The sequence below is a fragment of the Bactrocera latifrons genome, unplaced genomic scaffold (assembly GCF_001853355.1).
Source record: "Bactrocera latifrons isolate USDA-ARS-PBARC rearing strain unplaced genomic scaffold, ASM185335v1 scaffold_101, whole genome shotgun sequence".
Lineage (NCBI taxonomy): Eukaryota > Metazoa > Arthropoda > Insecta > Diptera > Tephritidae > Bactrocera > Bactrocera latifrons.
The window spans coordinates 1-22,301 of record NW_017534420.1 but is presented as its reverse complement, the minus strand read 5'-3'; the positions used below and the strand labels follow the sequence as shown (position 1 = coordinate 22,301).

The following is a 22,301-nucleotide window of genomic DNA, read 5'->3' as shown; positions in this document are numbered from 1 at the left end:
ACTAGTCACAAATTGAGATTTTACCACAAAATGTCTCAAATAGAGACTGGTTACAGAATCCCACTATAAATATGGCGATAACAAATATTAAATTTTCTACAACATAGTCAAAAAACGTAATTACCAATAAAAATAAAAATATATGTTGACTTTGTTTCATAATATTTATGAAATTTATATAAAATTGATTTATATTGAACCTTTTCGTGTTTAAAAAATAAAAAAAGAAAACGACAACCTGGTCTCTATTCAGTATATTCAAAATGGTAAATAACAGTTCTTTTTAGTTTTGTTACCTGCTAACTATTAGGTCATTGAGACAATATTTGCAGACTAACGGTAGAGACTGTTTAGTGAATAGTAACTAGTCACAAGTTGAGACTTTACCTTATTCCACTATTGCTTACCGAATTTCATTATAAGATAAATAGATCAGGATTACCCCGCGACCTAAAGTTTGTTGTGTCCTCTCCTAAGACACAACGACCCACTTTGCCCAGCATATTGATAAATTTCAATATACTTCTAGGTGTTAATGAGGCGACATGCTCGCTATTTAGAAGCATGGATCTATGGGACTCTAGCCTGCGTCTGCAGATTGCTATGCAATCAATTAGAAAGTGTTCTGAAGTTTCAGGCTACTTGTCGCAGCACCTGCAATTGCACAAGAAGCTATGCCCATGCTTTATATGTCCTTCTTGCGCTTAGGTGATCAGTGTAGAATCCGAGTTATAGCCTCAGTTTGTCCCTGGGGAGTTGATATTTAAACAACAGGATGGATGACCAATATATTTTTCCATATTACTGATCTCTACCTCTCTGTCCTCAAGGGTTAGGTTCCTGAGGGCGGGCAGGAACCTCCCAAACAAAACAATGGACATCTTCGAGGGGTTGATTTCCCACGACAGTCGGGTCTACGAAAACCGGAACGGACGCGGATTTTTATCCGGTCAAGGACTGTCAACTCGGCAGAATTCTGCCTTTACAACAACAACRGGGGTTGATATTCAGTTAAACCGCACTGCACAATCTCTTAGCAATTAGGTCTTAGCAAACCGTTCCCACGACAGTCGGATCTACGGAAACCGGAACGGACCCGGATTTTTATCCGGCCAAGGACTGTCAACTCGGCAGAACTCTGCCGTTACAACAACAACAACAACAACATCTCTTAGCAATGTTTACACCCTTTGTTGTTAAAAGCATCTTCGATGTCTAGTAAGGTGCATAATATTACTTCCCCTCCTTCTAGCGAACTCCGTATCCTCGAAATTAGCAGGTTCAGAGCAGTATTATTTGATCTGACCGCTCCGTAAGCATCGTGCTTTGCATGCAGGGATGCAATTGTAATATTAACCGGTAGTTCTGGAAACTTCCATCTGCAAATGTTGTGGGCCTTTCATATTTTATTTTAGAAAATTCTAAAAATATACTAATATACCTTGAAATCTACATAAAAGCAAATAAATATATTTTTAATGCTAATGCTCTTAATATTTCATTCTTTTAATATAAAATGTTCAAATGCTTTCTTATAATAATTGCTAATTTATCAGATAATATTTAAATTAAATTCTAGATTTTTCTTAAATCCAACACAAAAACGCTACCATCCGACGCGCTGGCACCCACTTTAGTGCCCTTGGAATTCCAACAGACCTCAAAAATACCACCTGTGCCTTTGTAACTGTGTACTAACTGTCCCGACTGAGTACTCCAAATATGTACACATTTATCGAAACTTCCTGACGCTAAATACTTTCCGTCTGGACTAAATGCTACCGAATAGACMGGCTCTGTATGTTTCGTAAGAGTATGAATGCATGTACCACGCTCAACATCCCATAGACGTACGGTGGAGTCAAATGAMGCGGAAGCAAGTATTAGATTCGTGTTAGGATTTTGTGTTCCTGGTCCAGTGGGAGACCATTTGATTGTATAGATTTCCTTAGAATGAGCTTGTAAGTCATGACAGCATTTGTCTTGCTTCATACTCCAAATTTTCAGTGTCATATCGTCCGAGCAGGAGGCAAGCAATTGACCCTGTGGACACCACTTTATAGCGTTCACCTCATTAGTATGACCTTTAAATGTTTTAATTGGCATATCTGAGCCAAGGCGACACACATGGATACGTTGATCAGTACTACACGAAGCGAATGATACATTTGTTTGCCAATCGACATCGAGTGCGGGTGCATTGTGGAAAGAAAATTGTTGGTTACATTGTCCCGTAGAAGCGTCCCAGATTATAGTAGTTTTATCAACACCAGCCGAGAGTATATAATTGCCCCGTTTATTCCATTTTAATGCAAATATTGGACCTTTATGTTGACCGAGAGTTGATGCTAAGCGACCATCAGTTTTCCATATGCGTGCGTACCCATCATAACTGCCAGTAGCTAGCAAGGTGCCATCGCACTATAAAAACGTAAATTTTTAAATRTGTACATTTTTATTTGCAAACAATAYAATATTTAAGCATTYACGTGTACCTACATTCCAATCTAATGATGTAACATCTTTGTTGCTTGGAACTTCTGCACCTCCCTTTTGAATGCAATGGCGTAAAACTAATTGGTTAGGGCTACTTGTTGCATCGGACATATCCCATATGCGTGCAGTGCTATCACCAGATCCACTTGCAAGAAGATCTCTGCTGGGATTCCAGGCACATATGAATACTTCGCTCTCATGTCCACGTAAAACTGTTGCTTTAGAAGCAGGTATCTCAATACCTTGATCGATATCCATTGGTTCTGTTCCTGTTGTTGAAGCAGTATTACTCAGTTGTATCTGGGTCAAAATATCAGAGCTGCCTGGAGCTGGATTATTAATAGCAGCACTGCCGCTTGAAGTAGTAGTAGTACCGGCTCCCGAAATATTTGTTCCAGTAGTTGAAGCGGTTACTACTGAATTTGTGGTTGTTGTTGGTTCATTGACATTAGCGTTAGTGCCTGAGGTAATGCCGTTATTGACATTTGTATTTGTTGTAAGATCATTTGTGGCTAAAGAACTGCCAGATGCTGTTTCCGAGGGGTTGGCTTTTTTATTTCCAGTTGAAGATGCGTCACTAGTTGTCCCAGCTGTAGTATTAGCAGTCCCGACGGATGGTGCGACAGACGTTGTACTATTTGCAGCTGAATTAGTATTACTATCAGTTTCATTAGAATCAACAGATGCGGATGGGGCTCCTCCCGAGTTTTGCTCATTGTTTGTCGAAGCTCCTGGAGCATTACCCTCGGACTTTACTTCCGATTTTACAACACCACCTGTTGTAGTTGACGGTGCAGCTGCGCTACTGCTGTCCGCACTAGCTTTCCCAGGTTCTGATTTTACAGCTGCTGGTTTTGGTGGCTTTACTTCGGGCATGACGGCATCAATTAAACTTAACCCTTCAACTGAACGTCCAGCTTCACCATCTTCTCCAACGCTCCATTCAACTTCTGTATACATTAGGCCTTTCTGAAGAATAGTGAGAAGAGCAGCCGGTGGTACCAAAGCGCCATTTATGTTGCTTTGTGAAATATGAGATTCCACACCAAACACAAAAGCAGAATGTACAAAACCTATTTAATGTTGACATGTTTAAAAATTTTGTGATATTCAGTGAAAAATATAAGAGGTTTACCGGATTCTTGAAGATATCTATAAACCAAAAAGTTTACTTCGTCGCTGGAAAAACTCATTTTTGCTGTTCAATGTTCAGACTACACTTTTTCCAATATCTTTTTACTAATATTCTCCTCGAAACTTTTTCTTCCGTTTATAATACGTTATTACCATGTAAAGTTTAGAGATATTTATTTAGGTTTATGCATAATTAAAAATATACATAAGCAAAAATTAATCAATCCTGCGAATTTAACTTATTGCATTTTTGACATGTTATTAAGATTTTATTTTACGTCATTAAGTTAGCTGTGAACTTCAAATAATTGATTTCACGTTATGGCAACCTTCTGCATTTAGCGTAATTATATGTTACACTAATAAATAAATCAAGATTTATTTAATATTATCCAACTTGTGATATATTTCTATTTTTACAATTAATTATTTATGTTTGTGTTTTATAACTTTATTTAAATTTTTTACATACAACATACAAAAGTTGGGCATCACTTCGAGATGTAGGTGCCGGTCTATTGTGATTCCTATATAGAGCTGCAAATATTTGTAGAAGGGCAGCACTGCTGAGGAAAAGCGAAGTCAGAGAAAACTGTGTAAAAAGTCAACGTAAGGAAAAATCAATAAAAATTTTCATTTTCAGTAGTGCTGTATTGTATTGTATGCAGACATTTTGTTAAATAAGTTAGCTAAACATTTAATGGCGTTTAAAGTGAATTAATTAAACAATTGTACATGAATACAGAAGCTATAAGAAAAGTGGTTTTGCTACGCCCATTTTGACCGAATACACAAGAGTCGCAGAAAGAAATTGAAATTATTGTTAAAGAAGCCGTCGTGTCGAAGTCGCGATCGGTGTCTCGTCTTTCGATGCTGCAATCTTCTCTAAATTTTAATTCAAGACCAATTTGTTAAAATTGGGGTCGCCAATTGGAAAAAATTTATCAAAAGTAAGCTGTAGAAATTAATTGAAAGTATACATCCGATAAACATGGTTTTATTACAACTATTTCGTCTTCGTCATCGCTTAATGCAGTTAGGGGCGTTTAGCTAAAAGTCGATAGGGTCGTATTAGTAAAACCTAGTTGATCGCTTTACTAATACTTGCTATATAAAAAAAAATATTATGCCATTAATTAAAAATTTAAGCTATCAGAAAAATCGATATCTCTCTTAAAAAGCCGGTTAATTATCATTTTGCTGAATTTGAAAGATAATGATTCAACTTGCATTCTTTTGCTTGCAGATGTATATGCATACAAGTATGGCTGATAGAAAGGTATTAAACTGTGCCAACGTCACATTGCATTTATTGTTTATATAGATATTTCAATGAAAATTACAATTAGGAAATAATGGTTGATAGATGTATCAATTGTATTTTTTTTTTTTTAATATTTATACGAAATTCCAAATCAATGAGTACATTTTGTATATAACAAACATATTTTCAAAATTATTTTTGTAACTATCACATAATTATTTATGTGAAAAGTTTTTTTTTTGTACAAAAACTCAAGTACCGATAATTTTTCTATTCCTTAGAAATTTTATTTTATGCTATAATCTTTCTCAATGATAGGCGGTTATAATTTAATTGCTTTAGACCACGACTGAGTACTTAGAATAAATAACATTATTTTTTTTTAATAAAATGCTAATGTTATATTTTAGTTGAGAAAATTATTTAAGTGCATAATCATTTGTGTTGTCGTTTTAACATTTGCTGTATTGAATTAGCTTTGACGAAAACATTTAGTGCTAGAAAGATATGTACGTATGTACATATATACTACATATGTAAAGACAAATTTAAATAAAGCGAAGTTGAACTGTTTTATATATATTTGGCAAGTATGCAATTCTTCAATCATTTTTTACTTTATTTATTTATAAATTATATATACATATGTTGGTGATTATAGGGTCAATATCAGACTGAGTCGCCCGCTTGTGTAAATGTATACATTATATATATTTATTTGCATAATAATATTTTCGTTTAATATTTAACGTAATGAATTATGCTATAATAAATACACCACATAATATTTACTTATCTTGGTTTTTGTTCTACTTTTTCTCTAAAGATACCGATTTAACGCACAGCGAATCACTGCTTTTGTTAATCAGCCAATCGCAAGTAACGGGTGCAACTAAAGTCAAACAAAAACAGCTCGGCGGGCTTCTTATCTGCCTTCATTGCGACAGCCTCTGTGTTTATTAACGAGCTCATCGAAGCCAATATTCTCAGGCGGACTACGTAAGTTTCGCCTTTTGGGTATTATCGCATAGAATTCAACTGCATAAATAAACGCCGGCGATTTACATATTAGTTTCATTTTGTAAATATTCGTTCGGATTCACTACGACATTGAAACTCAAATCTTAGCAGTGGGCTCTGCAGCATCGCCAAAATTCACGTAATATTGTTGTTGAACACAAAAGTAAAGGTTTCTTATCGCTGAGGTTTTGCAGTAAATCGGCGAAAATTAATAAATTAACCACAATGGCTCCTGTGCGGGGGGACGGTATGAGAGGTTTAGCGGTTTTTATATCGGATATAAGAAATTGTAAGTATTTCTCAATATGTGGATAATTCCTAAAGTTATTGTATGATTGAAAGCGTTTAAACTTTCCAACACAATTGAACATTGCTTTCTCTGATAAGTATATATGTACATGTGGTCACGTACATATGTACATATGTACATACATGTGCACACATAGCAATTTATTTTATTTAAATGGTGTTCGTATCGCAGGGGCGTAAAAACACACATCTATAACATAGAATGAAGCGTTGCAGCAATTGCTGGTCAGCGACATTTTTCGCTTTAATTTTCCCTGATTTACAGTAACATTTGCAAGTGTGTTTTCGGTGTCGTAAACGGTCGGAGTGATTTCCCGTAGGAAACTATTGTTCGTGTTCTTTATTGTGTGTTTGTTGGTTCAAATTTTGTGCGAACCTAGTAAGTGGCTGGTACTGCTTGGCGCCAAGTTTTTAAGAATTTATTGGCATATTACGATGCAGAGGACGCATTTTAATTGAGTGATAGCAAACCGACAGATGAATGTTTGTCACATTTATATCCCATATACATACACGTATGCAGTCTTCATGTGAACAGTACATATTTCCTTTCATATACAAAAATTACTTTACTTTAAATCCAATTATTTTATTGAAAGTCATATAACTCGTAAAAAGTCTTACAAAATACTAGCAAATTTTAAATAAAATATTATACACACTTACGCACTCGTAATATAATTAATTGTGAAATTTTTAAATGAATTTATAGTAACTTCAGAGTTTCATTTTGAAGTAAAAGTCTAATTTGCGAAAAAGAGTCATAAATTTTTAATAATATAATATATATATTTTAACAGGTAAAAGTAAAGAGGCCGAAGTGAAGCGCATCAATAAGGAGCTCGCCAATATACGTAGCAAATTCAAAGGCGACAAGACACTCGACGGCTATCAAAAGAAAAAATATGTGTGTAAGCTATTGTTTATTTTTCTATTGGGACATGACATCGACTTTGGCCACATGGAGGCGGTCAATTTACTCTCTTCAAACAAATATTCCGAAAAACAAATTGTATGTATTATGAACTAAGTATAGTTAACAATTAAATATCTTATTATAATATATTTTAAGGGCTACCTATTCATTTCGGTTTTGGTGAACACCAATAGCGATTTAATACGCTTGATTATACAGTCGATCAAAAATGATTTGCAATCCCGTAACCCTGTTCATGTGAACTTGGCACTGCAGTGTATTGCTAATATTGGTAGTCGAGATATGGCTGAATCATTCTCGAATGAGATACCAAAGTTATTGGTATCGGGGTAAGTATCTTCTTCTCTTGTAAATTGTGGTTTCGTCATTATGTTTCTTTATTCACTGCAGTGACACAATGGATGTTGTAAAACAATCGGCGGCGCTCTGTCTTCTTCGTTTATTCCGTTCCAGTCCAGATATAATACCAGGCGGCGAGTGGACTTCGCGCATCATTCATTTGCTCAACGATCAACATATGGGCGTGGTAACAGCGGCCACTTCATTGATAGATGCTCTTGTTAAACGCAATCCAGAGGAGTATAAAGGTTGCGTAAATCTAGCTGTTTCGCGCCTCTCACGAATTGTTACAGCCAGTTATACGGATTTACAAGATTACACATATTATTTTGTGCCAGCGCCATGGTTGTCGGTGAAGTTATTGCGTTTGTTACAAAACTATAATCCAGTTACTGAAGAGCCTGGTGTGCGAGCACGTTTGAATGAAACACTGGAGACTATTTTAAATAAGGCCCAGGAGCCACCGAAGAGTAAAAAAGTTCAACATTCGAATGCCAAGAATGCAGTCTTGTTCGAGGCTATTAACTTAATTATCCATAGTGATAGTGAGCCGAATTTGTTGGTTCGCGCCTGCAATCAATTGGGACAATTTTTGAGTAATCGCGAGACGAATTTGCGTTATTTGGCATTAGAGTCAATGTGCCATTTGGCCACGTCGGAGTTTTCCCATGAAGAAGTAAAGAAACATCAGGAGGTTGTCATTTTATCTATGAAGGTAAGACGACATGAGCTCAGTTGTACAATGTGTCAATGTGTTTTTACGTGAATACCTGTCTATGAAGACTAAACTCCACGGTGCTTTCTATTGCTAGAAGCACATAGATCAATACAATGCGTTGATCAGCGCCCCAAAGCATAAATGCATTTTGGACTTAATTTTTGGTTCCAATTGGTTCGGGGGGATAGGGACACTCTAGTCACTTTGGTCGGGTTCGAGGCCCATCTAAAACCTCTGCCGTACTTTGAGTCCGGCACCCGGCCGCAGTGCGACTCCACATTGGACAAAATGCCCTTCCTGCATTTAGGTTTAAACCACAGCCACCACGAATCTCCACTTCGAATGCTCCCCGTGGTACCAGGTTTAAGTCTTTGGTCTGACTTTGTAGCTTTTGCTACTACCAGTTGAGTCCCCAAAAACTCAATGACGGATTGCATTTGTCGCTGTGACAAATGCCTTATATTTTGTGATATAAATATAAAGCTAAAAATTTGACTTCCAGCAGAATATTATAGCACTTATCTGACTTAGACCATGTTGACATCAAAACATGGTCTCTAAAGCCTGACATAGTGCACATGGCTTTTAGTCGACTCTTACGACAGGTATGTCTTGCCGCGGGTATATACCTGACAGCTCAGTTGTACAACAACCGGAAAATTTTACGTGGGTACCTGCTGACGACAGCCTTACTCCACGGTACTCAAAAGTACAACGGATCAAATCAAAGCGTTGATCAGCGCCCTGAAAATGCCAGGCACTTTCAGTACCAATTGGCAGTGTGGAATAGACACACTAAGCACCTTGGTAGGGTTCGAGGCCTATCTAAAACCTCTGCCGTACTATGGGTCCGGCACCCGGTTGCAATGCAACTCCACATCGAAAWGACAAAATGCCAATTCTACCCGCATTTGGGTATAAACCACAACCACCACGATACTCCCCGAGGGGCCAGTCCGCATGAGCAGGTTGGAGTTACCTCCAAGGGCTCCTGCTCCCCGTGGTACCAGAATTAAGTCTCCGGTCAGACCTCGTAGCCGAAACTACTACCAGTTGAVCTTCCATACAGCTCCGGACTGGTGGCCAGTAGCTCAGTTGTACAGTGGTACAGATTTTTATAACTATTTTTCTCTTTACAGATGGAAAAGGACGTTTCGGTGCGCCAAATGGCTGTGGATTTGTTGTATGCCATGTGTGATCGTGGCAATGCTGAGGAAATTGTACAAGAAATGCTCAATTACTTAGAGACAGCTGACTACTCCATACGCGAAGAAATGGTGCTTAAAGTTGCGATATTGGCTGAGAAATACGCTACTGATTACACTTGGTACGCAAATGCAAATAAATATAAAATAATATAAATACCTTATACCCTAAACTTAGATTTTTAAAATAGAAAATATAAACTGAAATATCTCTTTTATATAGGTATGTGGATGTCATTCTCAATCTTATACGTATTGCTGGCGATTACGTTTCCGAGGAAGTATGGTATCGTGTCATACAGATTGTAATTAATCGGGAAGAAGTTCAAGGCTATGCTGCCAAAACTGTTTTCGAAGCTCTGCAGGCACCAGCTTGTCATGAAAATATGGTTAAAGTAGGCGGATATATACTAGGCGAATTCGGCAATCTGATCGCTGGTGACTCACGCTCCGCTCCGCTCGTACAATTCAAATTATTGCACTCGAAATATCACCTTTGCTCACCTATGACACGCGCATTGTTACTATCCACCTACATTAAATTTATAAATCTGTTCCCTGAGATACGCACCAACATTCAGGAAGTGTTCCGTCAACATAGTAATTTACGCTCCGCGGATGCTGAATTGCAACAGCGTGCAAGCGAATACTTGCAACTGAGTATTGTGGCATCGACCGATGTTTTGGCGACTGTACTAGAGGAGATGCCATCATTCCCCGAGCGGGAAAGTTCGATTTTGGCCGTTTTAAAGAAGAAGAAACCTGGCCGTGTGCCCGAAAATGAAATACGCGAGTCAAAGAGCCCAGCACCAAATGCTATGACGCAGAATAACGTAATCGTAAATCACAAGTACGTTTATCATAATTGATTCCGTTTGTTCAAGGCTTAACATTGTTCCAAAAATTATATCTTACCGCAGAGTAAATAGCAATGCCAATGCAGACTTGTTAGGTTTGAGTACACCACCAGCTGGTTTGAATAACACTGGAGGCAGTGGAACTTTAATCGATGTATTAGGCGATATCTATGGCAATAACAACGCGGCGACTTACAACACCAAGAAGTTCCTCTTCAAAAATAATGGTGTGCTTTTTGAAAATGAAATGCTGCAAATCGGTGTAAAGAGTGAATTTCGACAAAACCTTGGGCGTTTAGGCTTATTTTATGGCAATAAGACACAGATACCTTTGACGGTAATTACATTGACAATTTTTAATTTTGTCTTAGTTAATATGATTTGTTATGTAGAATTTTATGCCAGTTCTCCAATGGAGTGCAGAGGATGCATTGAAGCTTAATGTCCAAGTAAAACCTGTTGACCCCACACTGGAAGCTGGCGCACAAATTCAGCAACTACTCACCGCTGAATGCATTGAGGACTACGCGGATTCACCCACAATCGAGGTGAATTTCCGCTATAATAATGTGCCACAGAAATTCAGCATAAAGTTGCCACTGACGTTAAATAAATTTTTTGAGCCAACGGAAATGAATGGCGAGTCATTTTTCGCACGATGGAAAAATTTAGGCGGGTAAGTTGAGCCCGTATGTTACTTTTCAATAAAAAATGCAACTATATATTCATATGATCGTATTATGCAGCGAACAACAAAGAGCACAAAAGGTCTTCAAGGCACAGCAGCCATTGGATCTGCCGGGTGCACGCAATAAGCTTATGGGATTCGGTATGCAATTATTGGACAATGTGGACCCGAATCCCGATAATATGGTATGTGCGGGCATTATACACACGCAAACACAACAGGTAGGCTGTCTGTTGCGACTGGAACCAAATAAACAAGCGCAGGTTTGTGTTTTATTGTTTTCTATGAATTTGTAATATTCTTAATCTACATTTTGAATTAATTGCAGATGTTTCGACTCACTATACGCGCTAGCAAAGAAACCGTTACCCGCGAAATATGTGATCTACTTTCAGATCAATTTTAAGCAACTAAATATAACCTTCTATGCGTAGGCTAAAAAGTAAATATTCAATAAAAAAACAACCTAAACTGATTAAGACACTACTTGAGCGCCTGCATAGGCTCCGGTTATTTTGTTATTAAGCAAAAAACAGACAGAGATACAAAAATACATAACGAAAATTATAATTAAAAATTACTATCTCCTATTTAGCACAATTCACAAATCTAAAGGCAACACCTTTTATCAATATACATATACTACATATGTAAAAGAGTATATGAAAGAAAATTTGAAATGTGAGAACAATTGTATAGCTTTTGCAAAACATTAGCAGAACAAATTGTGAGCAGTTTTTGTTTACAAATTTAGTTTTCCGTGTGTGCGTGTATGAAAGTGATACGAAAATATGCAGATCGTTAAAATCGCGTTAAATAACTAGATCCTCCACTGAATGATTGACATTTTTTTGTTTGTTTGCCATTCATTCTAACCAAACTATTTCAAACCACAATTTCACAAAATAATAATAATCGCAATGTTTGTTCGTTAAGAATTATAATAGAAACATAAAATGTAATATTGAAAATTCGTTTAAATCGATCAGATATAAAACGATACAAGCATATTATTTTAAGTTGAAATCTAAAATTGTTTTACAATTGCAACCTATGCGAATAAATATTTAATTTATTATTTTTACATAAACATTTGTTTGCTTAAAAATATGTTTGAAGGAAAACAATAATAATCAGTAGAAAACCAAATGTATAAAGGAAACACGAAAAATAGCAATATTAAAAAAAAAAAAACAAAGAATAATTGAAATACAACTTTATCTCTAATACAAATGGGGCGTCAGCATGTTGCTCGCCATTATATGATAATTCGAGTACATTTTGTGCACAGAATATTCAATGAAATTGAAAGTTAGCTCGGAAGCGTGTATTTCTCTATTTATCGACATGGCTTTCGTTAGAAAGGAGTAAAGAGTATACTGTACATACCTTTCAAATATATGAGTTCATAATACATAATATAAATGGGGAGTTTTGTTGTAATATATAAATGTCGGACAAAACTTTTGTTATCGTTATATCATTATAAACTTCAGTAACTACTATTTGATATTGTAGTATATGCATGCATTGATGTAAAGGAATTTAAATGAATTTAAATAATCTCATACTAGATAAATAATCTCACAAACATGTTGAAAACCATGGATTTGCTGAACAAAATTATATAGTATTAGAATAAAGTTGTTTGTGTTGTGTTGTGCGATTAAGCGATTTTTGTATAATGCATATTGAATGATATACTTTCGCTTTCGTCTACTATTGACTTTGATGTAGTTGATGCCTATATCATTTAACGTAAGTGTCTGAGAGCTGCTATTTATTATACGCCAAAAAACAAAATCATATAATTCGATTGAAATTTCGGTTAATCTTACTAAAAAGCATTCCAAAAAAGAATAAACTAATTAAAATTTCGATACATTATTTTTAAACAAAACACAACTGTAAAGAAGTTTGAAAAAATATAATTACTTAATCGCATGACCCGCTTTTTTGTATAAACCTATGAACTAAAAACACCTAGTGGCGAAATATACAAAGCATGCATAAGGTGCCGCTAACAGCTTAATGATATTACAATATATTTATGTATTACTATTTTCATGCATTTAATGTAGAATAAATGTTCACAATCCAAATCATTACAATCTAACAAAAGAAATGTAATCCTGCTTTTTGTACTCATTACGTTTTCATAGTGATAAATAGTTGTAAGTTTACGAACAGTTGAATTTTATTGTGTTTTGTATTATTATATCTTTTTATGCATAATTCGTAAAGTCGTCGATTTGGATTATGAACAATTTGATATTGTCGTTAAATGCAAATTACATAATATATTATAGCGTATTCTCAAGTAGTGCTATTTATCGTACTGCTATATGTTAATAGCAGTATTAACATTACTATTTATAGTATTAGTACAGTTAAAAACTTGTTAGGTTACTTGTAAAATTTTTATATATTTCATATTTTTTACTACAGCCTTCTCGCCACTCACAGTTGGCCTTATTGTAATATTTATATTTGCTGTTTGATCAGCTGTTTCTGTTTTCACTTTTTTTTGATGTGATGATGATTTTATTAATTAAAACTTGTAGTGTATTTTAATTAATTAAACMTTTTGTATGCACTCACATGTTCCGCTTCACAACTCAATAGCAGATTATGAAATTACGAAAAATAGCACGACTTGTGAACTCCATAATAGTATTAAATGTAATATTTGTCAAATGGTCAATATTGAATAAAGCTAGTTAAGCTACGACATTAAAAGCATTATGCTAACAGACAAACGAATAATAACATTAAATAAAGTATATAAAATCTTATGTGAAAAATCTGCAACCACGAGTTATATTTACATACATATATAGATTCTGAAAGCCGCCAATAATCGTACTATTAGTACTATTATTTTTGACTCTACAATGACATAACCATCTGAGGTGTCAGTCAGTCAACCAATCAACTACGCCACCTTTTTCTCGTGTTGGGAAATATCATTAACAATATCCACAAATTTTTTCTAATGAAAAATGGAATTTATTCTGTACTACATATATGACTACGCTTTAAGTACATATACACATAAATACATAGCTATATTATGACTAGTTATTACTCAGTTCATAGTGTAATGGGAGCTTCAAAGTTATAATTTAATTTAATTGCAGCAGCAGCATGTTATGTACAGTTAAACACACTTAAAACACATACCACATTATAATATATGTATGTATAGAGAATTTATGTATGTATTTATATTACAAATATAGATACACAAATTGATAAGTTTTTGAATATCTAATTTGTATTAAATAAGTATTCATTACTTGCAAAATAATGCAATAGTAATAAATAAAAATTGTTGGTGAGAAATTTGCATATAATTTGGCAAACAATTGAATGTTGAACTAACTTAGAAAACAATAAAGTTGAACTTCACACCTATAATTCGAAACAGTTTATGAATTATGGTAATAAAATAATTCTATATTATTGTATATTTAAACACATATATAAATTTAATAAAAATACAAACCAGGAATATACAAAAAATGTGTGATTTATATTGAAAAAATTTAATATTACTGCGACATAAGTTTGTTGTTAAGTGACTTTATCTTAATGGTCAATATGTCTATTTTCTTCTAGCTTCTTTTCAGTTCAAATAGGAATCGTACTAATATTGTTTCTAATCCTACTAATGATAATTTTATAAAAACACAAGCAATTTTATTATTTAAATTTAAGAAATTGTATTATTTATTATAACACTTCGCTGAACACACTACATTTTATACATTATCACTAAACATTAGATAGTCATCAACTTAAATCTCGCATTAATATTTACCGAACTCAGCTCGGTTACTAAATATTTGAAGGAGAATGGTATTTCAATGTATCCTACAGCAGCGCCATTACCGCACAAGCGGCATGTGTCCGGCATCGATTGCAATTTACCAGTCTCTGTGCGCTTAATAATCTTCTTCAGCGGTGCTAATATACTGCCACATTTGCTACACACTAATGTATGCGTTTTATCAGAATTGTGGAAGAGTCGATCTTGAAGCAGAAAGGCGGCGCCATGTGATATTAAGGCATCGCGTTCCATCTCACCGAAACGTACACCACCACCACGTTTGCGACCCTTTATGGGCTGTTGTGTTATAGCATCGACGGGACCGGTTGAACGTACCTGCCACTTGTCGAATACCATGTGACGCAGCCGCTGATAATGTACCACGCCAAAGAATATGTCTGCCGTCATTTCACGGCCATCTACGCCGGAGTAAAGGCGTTCCGTGCCGTAGTAATTATAACCACCGGCCTCTAGTAAACGCCCAAAATAATCGATGGCGGTGTGTTTCTCTGAAAAGCGGAATGGTGTTGCATCGTGTACGAGACCATGCAAGGCAGCACTTTTGCCCGCCATTGTTTCGATCATCATAGCTATTGTCATACGCGATGGGAAACCGTGCGGGTTGAAAACAATGTCTGGAATAAGCCCGGTTTCACTGAATGGTAAGTCTTCGGCCGGAAAACGTTGTGAACATATGCCTTTTTGTCCAGCACGTGAAGCAAATTTGTCTCCTATTGTGGGCGGACGTGGTATGCGTAGTGTCACGCATACCATACGGCGTGCGTTCGCCTTAAAACTACCACAATAGCGTACGCTATCCACAACACAATCTTCCTTTTCGTCTAATTTTACAACTTTATATGTGGAGGTGTCAGCGTCAAAGTAACTATATTTAGTAAAAAAAAAATAAATGTACAAAAGCATATATATCTCATATTTCATAGTATTTACCAGTAAAAAGGGCAACCATGCCAAAGTTGTGCGCCAGCATGTGGCAAACCGTCATTGTCCAACATCTTATTCAATTCTGGCAGATGTGGGCTACGCGCAAAATAACTCGCACCATCTAATTCGATGAATTTTGATTTATATATGCTGCCATAGGCGAAGCCACGCTCATATGCAGACTTGTTTATTATCATAGCATCCTCCATATCGTAGCCGGTATATGAAATAACTGCCACTATAGCGTTTGTGCCCATGGCAAAGTCATCGAGTTGAACATTGTCGTGATGCACTGGTCGGAAGAGCGGTGTTGTGGGCGTTTGCAAGCGGTACAACTTGTTAGCAGCTTGTTTGGGCCAGTTAAGGCATGGCGTGCCCATAGTTTGCTTACCCATCTGACACTGATACATATTTCTGTGAAATTATTTCAATAAATTATATGTTTTCTGATTATTATGTTTCATTTTAACATCAAAACATACCTCGGCGATTGATTGTAGTCCGGCATTGGTATTAGATTTGCCAAGTTGCTAAGAAATTCGGTCTTGGACAATTCCATATGTGTTGTGAAGCCTGGGTAAAACTCTTTCAAATCAATGGCAATATCCATGTACACTTGCTCAAGAGAGCCAATGTATTCAATTTTTCCAAGCGCTAAATTTTTCACTGGACGCATTAAGCGTGCTGGTCCAACAAAAAGAAATAAACCTGGAAACTGACCCTTAGCTTTATAAGGTATGTATGCTATTTCCATCATTTCAGGTAAATGCCCTTCTATCTTCAACAAACGTAGCTTATTCACTATTTTGTCTGCATCTGCTTGACGAATGTACCCTAATAGTTTTCCTTCCAAGAATACTACAAATAACTTGGCATTCGAATCGTAGACTTCCGAGTCCAGAGGTATCATGCCCATTTCAATTAGATATTTTGGTATAGCCTATAAAATATTATTATTATCAAAAAATGTAGTAATAGTTGTTATCTGCAGGAGAATAAACAAACCATAACTAGCTCTTTTTTCGGTATGCGTGATATGCGACACGATACAGTCAAGTGATTGAGCAAACCACAAGGCGCACCATCAGGCGTATGAACGGGACAAATGTAGCCCCAAGCATCCGGTAGCAATTGACGTGCTTCGGTTGTACGCATTGTGGTAAAGTATGAACCACGATGTACAGCACGAAAATGTGACATGTAACGAATGCGATTGATATTTTCTGCCATCACAACCAAACCAGAATTCTGCATTAGACCCAAACCAGAACGCGAAGGCGCATTACCGGTGGCGAGGAAGGATTCCACGGCGTGAGAAACGCCACCTGCATTTCGTAAACAATTTGTAAGCAGAGTTGGAGTTATAAGCGCGTCAGGGGTTTCTAAACGTCGAAGTAAATATTTTTTCGCATACTGTAGCCATAGTTCGATACGATCAGCTAAAAATTTCTGATACAAGTGACCTAAAATGTGAAAAAATTTGAATAATATGGTAATTTAGAAAAAATATAAAATATTTACCGGAAAGTAACACCTCTTGCATCATTACCGAATCTACATTTTCGATTTTATAGTTTCCTTGTGCACATTGGAACAATTTTTGCACCATAAATACTAACATATCAAACTTTTCTCTATGTGTTTCCAGATGTATCAGTATTCTCTCATTTAGAATGAAGTCAGTAACATCTGCATCGGTTTTCCATTCTGGCACTTCAGGGAATTTTGAACGGAAAATCTTTCCTAAATATGATTTACAATCTTTATGAGTATGCAGTCCCTCACCGTGGACATCTCTAAGCATTGTCTGCACACATGATACATAATACTGGTCTTTTTCGTAACCGCGTACTAGATGGCGGTAAATCTGTTCATCAGTAAAATCCACCAAACAGCGTAATATAAGACATATCGGTATATATGACATCATTTTCATTTGAGAAAACATCAGTTTTGCAGTTCCGTTGTTTAGAAAGTGTAATACATTGTTATAAGAGGTCTCATCTTCTCGCACTGTGCGCACCATTATGCCAATTTCACTAAAATTTGCACCACGATCCTTCCATGAGGACCGTTTCACTGCGATTGGGTAATTGCGTCTACTCATCAGCAACATACGTATAATTCGTTCATTGCCTTTTATAATAAATATTCCTCCCCATTCAGTATCGTGTTCGCCATGTTTTACCATTTCCTTCGGCTTGAGTGAACCGATGTTACACGCACTAGATTTAAGCATTATAGGTACCTCACCGAGATCGACATCTATTGGTGTCTTTTCCAAACCGCTAACTGTCCATCCCACACGCACACTGCACATACCCATGTACGAGGTGTGCAATTGTCTTGACTCGGTTGGGTATGTTAAACGATTTTTCACATCTATCACAGCCATAGGCACTTGTGGACGCGAAATTTGTATACTTTCTATCCGGAGTTCTATTTGTTCGCCTGCTGGTGTTTTGAAGCTAACTGGAGTCATATACTTTGCACAATTCGCCAAGCCATTGGTTAACATTTCATTGAAGGAATTCAAATGTGGTGCTCCAAAATTTTCCAAATGCTAATCGGAAATAAGAGAAATGTAGTTATAAGTCCAATGAAAAACAATGAAAAGAAACATACCTCATTTAGTTTATCCGGGAATTTTTTGAAGTCGGGACGACTATTTGTTAATGACGGATATAATTTCATTTTAAAAGGCTGAAATCAAAAATATTTCAATTAATTTTAATAACAAACGTGAAATGAACGAAATTGTTATCAAGAAATGTCAAAATAGTTGCTCGTTAGCACGTGTTGTGGCAGCGAAGTATGCACCATTTCGATATTGCTATACAAACATATGTACATGCGGTTCCTCCAACAACAGGTATAAAATGTATTCGGTTTTATTAATTTTAAAATTATTACAGTAGACGCTCGGAAATTAGAACCACATTGTTTTAGGGGTAGTTCTAATTTCCGAAATGTTCTAATTTCTGGACGGTTTTTTTTTTTTAACGTAAATAATAAAACCAAGAGTTAAGCCACTTCCAAAAACTATATAAAAACATTTTTTTAAATGTATTTTCTTGTTATATTTCTTTAAATCCGATATAACAATATCATTACGGAGGGCCAAAAGATTGGGCATGTGCTTACTGGAAGACAATTCACTCTTTTGCACCAAGTTATTAAATTGTTAACGCATTTGAAATAACTGGTGTGTCATCAACAACATCGTCTTCACTCCTATCAGAAAACTCATCACCGCCACTTAAGTCATAAACAGTTCCGTCTTCAAACTCATCTTCATTCCATTTCTCGATGCCACCAATACCATTAAACTGTTTGGATAAATTCTGCTAAAAGAGTTTGGTTTATTTGGAGAGCTTCATTGCAGACCTCATTTTTGTTAAGTAACTGTGCTAGTGGTACATCATCATCGCTGTCGTATTGGTCAATGTCCCAATTTAACAACTTTGACCAAGAATTCCTCGTCACTGTTTGCGTTATTTCATATCAAGCTTGTTTCAGAAATATTATTGCTTTTCGGATGGAATGGAATTTCAACAGACTATTCATGCGCGGAACACAATGCTAGCGACAGGCTGCAGCAGCACGACAGTGAACTGAAAATGGCGTTGTGAATCCTACTACAAGAACGTTTGTGAGAGGGCAGCAACATAACAATGGCCGGCATGTACACAAAACAACGCAGTTGTCCATTTTGCATGTACACAATTTCGTTGTGGCCATACTAATACCTTGCACTTCAATAAAATTTTAATATTTTGTTCAATGTGAAATTTTTAAGCAAAAAATAAGTAAATAGGTAAACTTATTTGTTTTTAATTACGAATTGTTATTATAAATGATGTAACAGAGCTATTTTATGCTTTTATTTGTAAAATAACGTCTGGTTTGTTAGAACTTTGAGTAATATTACATTTTACATATTAGTGGCATCACTACTCTACCTCATCTCTCTATCTTCCATTCTACTGTCGTCCTACTGTCGTTGGCAAATATAGGATAAAATTGAAGTTAGCGAGAACGACAACTGTCGTCCTACTGTCGTGTAGTCGTGCAGCTGTCAAAATAGGTCCCTCCATAAGAACGTGTGTATTTTAATATTTGACAGATGTCGTTTGCAGTCTGTCGCGAGCATTGTATTCCACACATCAGTGCACCATCTTCAGCTATTATTTCGCAAGTAACTTACTTCTGTAAACAAGTTTAGTTAACTTTATGGGATTTTGATCTATTGGTTGCACGGCTGCTGTCACATTTGACGGCAAGAAATATGCAACTATGTTGCCATCTTTGCTTTGAAGATGCTCAATTGGTGCGTCCGCGGAGCAGTATCCAATAAGCGAAAGAGCCTTCGGAGACAAGTTATTTTTTTGAGAAAACTGGATGACCTGTAAACAAAAATTGTTTTAAAATTAAAGAAATCAAAAGAAAAATGATTTCCTCTTACTTCATTAATAAATATCTTGTAAAAGTAATCATGAAGTGGATTATTAAAACCTTTGAAGCTCCTGGGATTTGTGGCTTTTCCAATAACTAAGGCCACTAATTTGTGAGAGCCATCAGCATTTGAACCAAGTAAAATTGAAATTCGTTCTTTTTGAACTTTGTATCCAGGCGCACCTTTTCACAAGTAGAGACATATGTTAAATCTGGATGTATTATAATTGCGACCCCATTAACCCCATCTCAGTGACTTTTCCATGGAATTTTTGAATAAATGGAGTGATCGAGGCAATATCACTAGAAACTATCTCGCCACCAATTTTTAAAAAACGAATGACATGTCGCTTTTTAAATTTTGTAAACCATTCATCACTTTTTTGGAATGCATTTTTATTTTTATCGTGCTATTCCTCACCAAAAATTTGTTTGGCTTTTTCCTTTAATATTGTTCCCACTTCCTTTCGCGTTGTTTTAAAAACCACTCATAAAGACGACTTTCCATTTTCGGATATTCGGCACTATGCATAGTTTTATCTGATGCTTCCTGATAAGTGTTGGAATACCATTAAATATAGATGATCGGTTTGACTTGATATAGCTGATGGCAAATTTGATCACATTGAAATCTAGCGCTAGACGATTCCCTTGAACTCCTCGGTCCAGCTTTTCCAATATCTTTACTTTGGTTTCCAAAGATAAAGTGTTTTTTACGTTTATTTTACATTTTTAGTAAATTAATTTTAGTTTTCGGTAAAGTCTAGCGAAATATGTCCACGCGTATCAAATTTCACATACGAATGACAAAAAGATCAACAATATTGCAAAACAAAAACTAAAATTAAATATATAACTTGGGGATTCCCATTTCTATTTTACCTTTGTTCAGTAAAATAAAAACAAAGAATGGGAATTTCCTTGTGTTAAAAATTAAAATCCCAGATATTAAAACCTCTAGTTCTAATTTCAGAGCGTCCAATGCATTAAAAACTCTGGTTCTAATTTTTGGATGATCTAATTTCTGCGAGTTCTAATTTGTGAGCGTCTACTGTATTTTCAAATAATTTTAGCATAGTACTAAATAATTTTATTATTTGTAATAACGACAGTTTTAGAATAATCTGAACTATGTTATTCTTATTTTTAGATATTATTATTGGAATGTTGTAGAGTTGAAGCCTTGGGGCATATATATAAATTATATAATATATAATTGTTAGTACTATGTAAAATACCTACCAAGGCAAATATCGAATTCTACGACCCTTTAAGCTTATTTTACCTTAACAAAAAAATTTGAACTTTTGAATTCATTAAAAAAAAAAACACTCGTATTATCAATGTTTAAAATAATTATATAACATAAAAAAAGACGGCTTAAGGCCCTGGATTCTGCGTACATCAGCAGGGATCACATCACCTCACTAGCGCCCGGCAAACTCCTAGAACTATTCAGGCTGCTGGGGCTCTGGGAGGTCATGTGATATAGGAGAGGGCCAAATAGACCTTAGGTCGCGGTGCATTACCTCAATACTCTATCTAATCTAATCTAACATAAAAAATATTTTTTTTTTATTAGTAGTAAAACTAAAAAGATAATTATATTGGTTAACAAAATTTTTATTTTTTTGTCACATTAAAATTCATATTAAATTTTTAATTTGCGAGGGTTACCAAACAACGACAGTCAGGTCTAGGTAACTGGAACGTACCCGTATTTTTATTCGGCCAAGGACTGTCAACCAGGCACGATGTCTCGAAATTACTTCGGGAATGTTTTCTACCGCTACAACAACAACATGACCAAAAAATATTGCCTACATTTCGAGAAATTATGGCATAATTATAATTTTCGTGAATATTTGGCTTCTGGAATGTAATTTTTAAGTCTCCAACAATATTCTGCTAACATTCTTGAGCTCCATTTCCCTTTATAACGGTTCTCCATTAAGAAAATGCCCTGATGGAACCTCTTATCTTGTTCGGCACTCACAGCACCCAAATTTACCAAAAAGAAATCCCGAAATCTAGATGGGAGTTCAATGTATGTATTTTTAATGTATTTACCAAATATGTTTTTACCGTAGACTGCTTGTGTA

The 22,301-nt window shown here is 35.7% G+C and overlaps 3 protein-coding genes across 7 annotated transcripts; 1 reads left to right on the top strand and 2 right to left on the bottom strand.

Annotated features, from left to right (window-relative positions):
• Positions 1-1,478: 1,478 nt before the first annotated feature.
• LOC108967830 (F-box-like/WD repeat-containing protein ebi) lies at positions 1,479-3,903 on the bottom strand. The gene is made up of 3 exons (XM_018931458.1): positions 3,632-3,903; positions 2,500-3,569; positions 1,479-2,421 (listed from the first exon to the last, which is right to left on the bottom strand). Exons 1-3 carry the CDS (start codon positions 3,687-3,689, stop codon positions 1,576-1,578), a joined length of 1,974 nt encoding a protein of 657 aa, XP_018787003.1. The 5' UTR covers positions 3,690-3,903; the 3' UTR covers positions 1,479-1,575.
• A 268-nt stretch (positions 3,904-4,171) lies between these two features.
• Positions 4,172-14,387, top strand: LOC108967899 (AP-2 complex subunit alpha). 5 transcript variants are annotated; one of them, XM_018931590.1, is made up of 12 exons: positions 4,179-4,580; positions 5,721-5,893; positions 5,967-6,203; positions 7,024-7,235; positions 7,296-7,489; positions 7,551-8,214; positions 9,357-9,544; positions 9,646-10,272; positions 10,343-10,616; positions 10,672-10,955; positions 11,026-11,230; positions 11,296-14,387. In XM_018931590.1, the coding sequence occupies exons 3-12, from the start codon at positions 6,140-6,142 to the stop codon at positions 11,371-11,373; spliced, it is 2,790 nt and encodes a 929-aa protein (XP_018787135.1). In that variant the 5' UTR covers positions 4,179-4,580; positions 5,721-5,893; positions 5,967-6,139; the 3' UTR covers positions 11,374-14,387. The 5 variants fall into 5 exon arrangements, with proteins under 5 accessions (XP_018787118.1, XP_018787135.1, XP_018787126.1 ...); XM_018931581.1 differs by adding an exon at positions 4,877-4,909 and having other exon boundaries at positions 5,721-6,203; XM_018931573.1 differs by having other exon boundaries at positions 4,172-4,239; positions 5,721-6,203.
• Positions 14,388-14,673: 286 nt separating this feature from the next.
• On the bottom strand, positions 14,674-18,551 carry LOC108967714 (DNA-directed RNA polymerase I subunit RPA2). The gene is made up of 6 exons (XM_018931312.1): positions 18,370-18,551; positions 17,266-18,307; positions 16,750-17,207; positions 16,227-16,684; positions 15,751-16,158; positions 14,674-15,685 (listed from the first exon to the last, which is right to left on the bottom strand). The coding sequence occupies exons 1-6, from the start codon at positions 18,436-18,438 to the stop codon at positions 14,752-14,754; spliced, it is 3,369 nt and encodes a 1,122-aa protein (XP_018786857.1). The 5' UTR covers positions 18,439-18,551; the 3' UTR covers positions 14,674-14,751.
• Between the last annotated feature and the right edge of the window lie 3,750 nt (positions 18,552-22,301).

Bases quoted from the DNA above. Each gene is read 5' to 3' on its own strand.
- LOC108967899 (XM_018931573.1), top strand. From the start codon at position 6,140: ATGGCTCCTGTGCGGGGGGACGGTATGAGAGGTTTAGCGGTTTTTATA. The intron at 7,490-7,550 runs GTAAGTATCTTC...TATTCACTGCAG, and splicing joins CCAAAGTTATTGGTATCGGG to TGACACAATGGATGTTGTAA. The intron at 10,273-10,342 runs GTACGTTTATCA...ATCTTACCGCAG, and splicing joins AACGTAATCGTAAATCACAA to AGTAAATAGCAATGCCAATG.
- LOC108967714 (XM_018931312.1), bottom strand. From the start codon at position 18,438: ATGAAATTATATCCGTCATTAACAAATAGTCGTCCCGACTTCAAAAAA. The intron at 16,685-16,749 runs GTTTGTTTATTC...AATATTTTATAG, and splicing joins CGAAAAAAGAGCTAGTTATG to GCTATACCAAAATATCTAAT. The intron at 16,159-16,226 runs GTATGTTTTGAT...ATAATTTCACAG, and splicing joins GACTACAATCAATCGCCGAG to AAATATGTATCAGTGTCAGA.